The 4,351-nt window shown below is 40.3% G+C and overlaps 1 protein-coding gene across 1 annotated transcript in view; it reads left to right on the top strand.

Annotated features, from left to right (window-relative positions):
- The window catches only part of TIMM17A (translocase of inner mitochondrial membrane 17 homolog A (yeast)), a 19,633-nt gene that overhangs the window by 11,825 nt on the left and 3,457 nt on the right, over positions 1–4,351 (top strand). Inside the window, exons 4-5 of the mRNA XM_006890540.1 lie at positions 2,466–2,594; positions 3,724–3,834. Of these exons, the coding sequence (XP_006890602.1) occupies positions 2,466–2,594; positions 3,724–3,834 (240 nt within the window). The remainder of the gene's footprint in view (positions 1–2,465; positions 2,595–3,723; positions 3,835–4,351) is intronic.

The following is a 4,351-nucleotide window of genomic DNA, read 5'->3' as shown; positions in this document are numbered from 1 at the left end:
AGGGACATCATGTTTGGGAGAGTGGAGGGACAGCGCAGGAGAGGAAGACCCTCGATGAGATGGATCGATTCTGTGAGTGGAGTGGTGGGAATGAATTTGTTTGAGAGAGTGAGGTTGGCATAGGATAGAACGGCGCTTAGGGCTCTTGTACATAGGGTCGTTATGAGTCACAAATGACTCAATGGCACATAACAACAAGATAACATTTTAGTGTTGCTTTGATATGTATCTCTCTAATAGCTAATGATTTTAAGCAGTTTTTCATGTGCTTGCTGGCCATCTGAATGTTTGCTTTGGTAAAATGTCTTTTGCTTGATTTGTAAATGCTTTGTACATCTTTCTTGTTGCAATGTTGGAGTTTTAGAGATGAGTCCCTTGCCAGACAGGTCATTGCCAAATGTTTTTTCCAATCTTTAGATTCTCTTTTTATTATTTTTGTTAAATGTTTTAATATAAATAATTTTTATCAGGTCCTAATCATCCAGTTTATCCTCTGATTACACATTTTCTGTTTTATTTGATAATATTTTCAAATATTATGGGAAGCTCTGGTGGCTTGGTGGTAAGGAGTTGTACTGCCAACCCAAGGCAGTTGGTTTGGATACATCAGTTGTTTTGCAGGCAAAAGATGGGTATTTTCCTTCTGTGCAGTTTATAGCCTCTGAAAATGTCCTGGAGGGTCTGCTGTAAGTTGGTTCCAATGCAGTAAGGGCTCCTAGGTTTGCCTTGGTTTATTTCTTTGATGATCTTTGTAATTTGGGGTTTTGAGGGAAGGTCCTTGCTCCATCTTGCATTAGTTTTAATATATGGTGTCAGGGATGGGTCTTGTTTTACTTTTTAGCACATAGATATCAAATTTTGTCAGCACCAGTTTGTTAATGAGGTCATCATCCCTTTTCGGTTGGATTAATTTTTTGGGTTATCCATTCCCTTCCTATTGGTCTATGTACCTGCTATTGTGTGAGTCCCTCACTGTTTTGATTACTATGGCTGTTAATAGGTTTAGAGATCAAGAAGTAGGATCAGTTTGGTTTTTTTCCTTCAGTATCTCTGCTTATCTGGAGTCTTTGTCCTTTTCATATGAAGTTAGTGATTATTTTTTCCATATCTTGAAAAAATGGTCTGGAATATAATTTCAATAAGAATGCTCTTGTATTTATACATTCTATTTGGTAATATAGCCATTTTCAGAAAGTTAAGTCTTTCAGGCTCTGATCATGGTATGTAGATGATGCAACCTTGCTTGCTGAAACTGAGGAGGGTCTGAGGCATTTGATGCAGAAAGTCAAGGACTGCAGCCTTAAATATGGGCTAAAGTTCAACATCAAAACAAAGATTCTCACCGCTGGACCAGTTGGCAGCACCATGATAGACCATGAAGAGATTGAGATTGTTTACAACTTCAGTTTGCTTGGCTCCACAGTCAATACTTGGGACCAGCAGCCAGGAAAGTCAGCTGTTGAGGACTACTGCAGAGTACTGAAGAGCAATGATGTCAGTCTGTAGATTAAGGTGTGCCTAATCCAGACCATAGTCTTCGTAGTTATTTGCTATGCATCAAAAAGCTGGACAATGACTAGGCATCAGTGATAGAGTCATGATGCCTTTTGAGCTGTGGTGCTAGAGAAAAGTCTTGAATGTACCATGGACTGCTAGGAGAACAAACAGTCATCCTGGAGAGGGTAAAACCAAGCTGCTTCCTGGAGGCAAGGATTCTGAAGCTCCATCTGACATATACTTTTGGGCATGTTGGCAGGAAGGACCAGTCCTTGAAGAGCAGCATCATGCTTGGGAGGGTGGAGGGAGCGCAGCAGAAGACAGCTCTCAGTGAGATGGACTCAGTGACTGGGATAAGGTGGGCAGGTGTGTCAGAGACAATAAGGTTGGCTCAGGATAGAGCAGGGTTCAACTGAGCTGTTGTACATATGATTGCTATGAGTCGCAGGTGACTTAAAACAGGAACAGATCTCTTGTAGTAGGCCTTTTTAATTTTCTTTATAATGGTCTTTTGTATCTCTGGTTAATTTATCCCCTAAATACTTCATTTTCGTCTTTGCTATTTTCAGTGGCATTCTTTTCCTTTTGTAAGTTCTCTTTGTTACAAACTCTTAATTGCTTTTAAAGCAGGAGTACATTGTTCTGAAAGGAGACTGCAGCCTTTTATTGTAGGCCTGGCTTACTTCTTTTGGGATTGGGCCATTGCTGATTTTCCCACAGATACTGTAGATACAGGGCTTTATTAAAGAGTTAAGTACTGTGACTTTTGTCCCGCACTTATTCAAACTTGTGTTTACATGTTAGCGTTTGGAGTATGGGAGTTTTTAAAGTAGGATGAGTGTTGTTATTTAAATTTATTCTTTTACTAAAAAAAAAATTTATTCTTTTACTTGAACATTTTAAATGTAAGAGGAAAAGTTATATTTAAATTCTTTCTTCCCCCCCCCCTTTTTTTTTTTAATTAATAGGCAGCTTTGCTGTTTGGGGAGGTCTGTTTTCCATGATTGACTGCAGTATGGTTCAGATCAGAGGAAAAGAAGATCCCTGGAACTCCATCACAAGTGGTGCCTTAACAGGAGCCATACTGGCCGCAAGAAGTAAGCAATAATGTGGAATTCTGGATTGGCATGAAAAGGAAAAAATAAGAGCTCCATGTCATTGCATGTTGAGAATGAGAGAATGTGAAGTTCTTACCACTTTATTTTGCAATTATGAGACAATTCCAGTCTTAGTTCTGCCATTTACCAGCTGTATGGCTGGGCAATTTGCCCAATTTTTTGTGCTATAAAGGATTGTTATGAATAAATGACTTGGAATCATTTTCAGGGTCTTTGGGACAGAGAAACTCAGAGATCGTTTTTTTGAACTTGTAGTCTAGATTGGCAAACTTTTTCTGTAAGGGGCTACAGAGTCAGTTTTATAAGCTTTGTGGACCATTTGGTCTTTGTCACAACTACTCAACTACTGTCACAGCCTGAAAGCAGCCGTATTGTTGGTTGCTTCCCATTCACAGTGACCTTGTGTGTGCAGAACAGAAATCCTTCAGTGTTGTTGTTGTTGAGTACTTTAGAGTTGGTACTGACCCATAGTTGCCCCTCCAGCAGGTTTTCAGAGGCAGTTAATCGTGGGGAAGGAGATTGCCCATCCTTTTCCCACAGAGCAGCTGGTGGCCTCAAATGGCAGCTTCTTGCCACTAGGCCTCCATGTTGTTGTTATGTGCCATCGAGTCGCTTGTGAATCATAGTGACCCCATGTACAACAACCCTAAACCCTGCTCCATCTTGTGCCAATCGCACTGCCTCCAACACAAAAAATAATGGAACGCTTCAAGAATTTGCGTGTCATCCTTGTGCAGGGGCCAAGACCTTCACAGAGAACTGAAAAACAGGACTCTGACCTTGCAGAAGAAGATTGCTGGGCTTGTCTTTTGAGCCTGTTGGGTGGGTTCAAAGCACCAACCATTTGGCTAGTAATCAAATAATCATTTGTGCCACCTGGAGATGCTAAAACCAGCCATAAGCACTACATGATTGAACCCGTTCCAGTATAACGTATTTATAAACCTAGATTGTGGACTGGGTTGGTCATGTGGGCTATTATTTTGCCAATGCTTGGTGTAGGCGGGTGAGACGGGATTTGTAAATGGGAGAATCATGCGGCTATAGGATTGCTTGTTCCTTTGACTTACGTTACATTAATGAATATCTTTGTCATTAATACCTTTAGATGGACCGGTGGCTATGGTTGGGTCAGCTGCAATGGGTGGCATTCTTCTAGCTTTAATTGAAGGAGCTGGTATCTTATTGACAAGATTTGCTTCTGCACAGTTTCCCATTGGTGAGTCTTCTTTCTACTAAATAGAATAGCTAAAAGATTTTTTAATGGTGTCCTGATATTCTGTCTGCTAGAGTTTGCTGTTTTATCATTTCTGTATTACCTATTAACATGCAGTGCTTTATGAGAATTGTAATAGACTGACTTTATTTGAAATGGTAGCTGTAGGTACAGTTATTGTGTTTGTAGATAGATGAAATGATTACAGTTAGTGTTCATTACTTTGAAGAAGATAAAATAGACTAGTAGAAAGTCATGTTTGGGAGGATCCCTTTAGGATTTCTAGGAAGTCTTTAAGAAGTTAGTAATGTAGGAAGCTCTGGTGGCCTAGTGGCAAGACGCTGCACTACAATTCCAGAGGTACATGGTTCAAATCCACCAGATGCTCTGCTGGAGAAGGAGGGGGCAGTCTCCTCCTGTACCAGTCAGATCTGATTTGACGGTACACGTAAAAATAATACAACCAGGAGAAGATAAAATAGATTAGTGGGACCTTCTAGGCATCAAATCCCTATGCACA

The sequence above is a fragment of the Elephantulus edwardii genome, unplaced genomic scaffold (assembly GCF_000299155.1).
Source record: "Elephantulus edwardii isolate Elephantulus edwardi_28Jun2011 unplaced genomic scaffold, EleEdw1.0 scaffold00090, whole genome shotgun sequence".
NCBI lineage: Eukaryota > Metazoa > Chordata > Mammalia > Macroscelidea > Macroscelididae > Elephantulus > Elephantulus edwardii.
The sequence above is the reverse complement of the archived record's forward strand: the minus strand, read 5'-3'. Positions and strand labels throughout refer to the sequence as shown.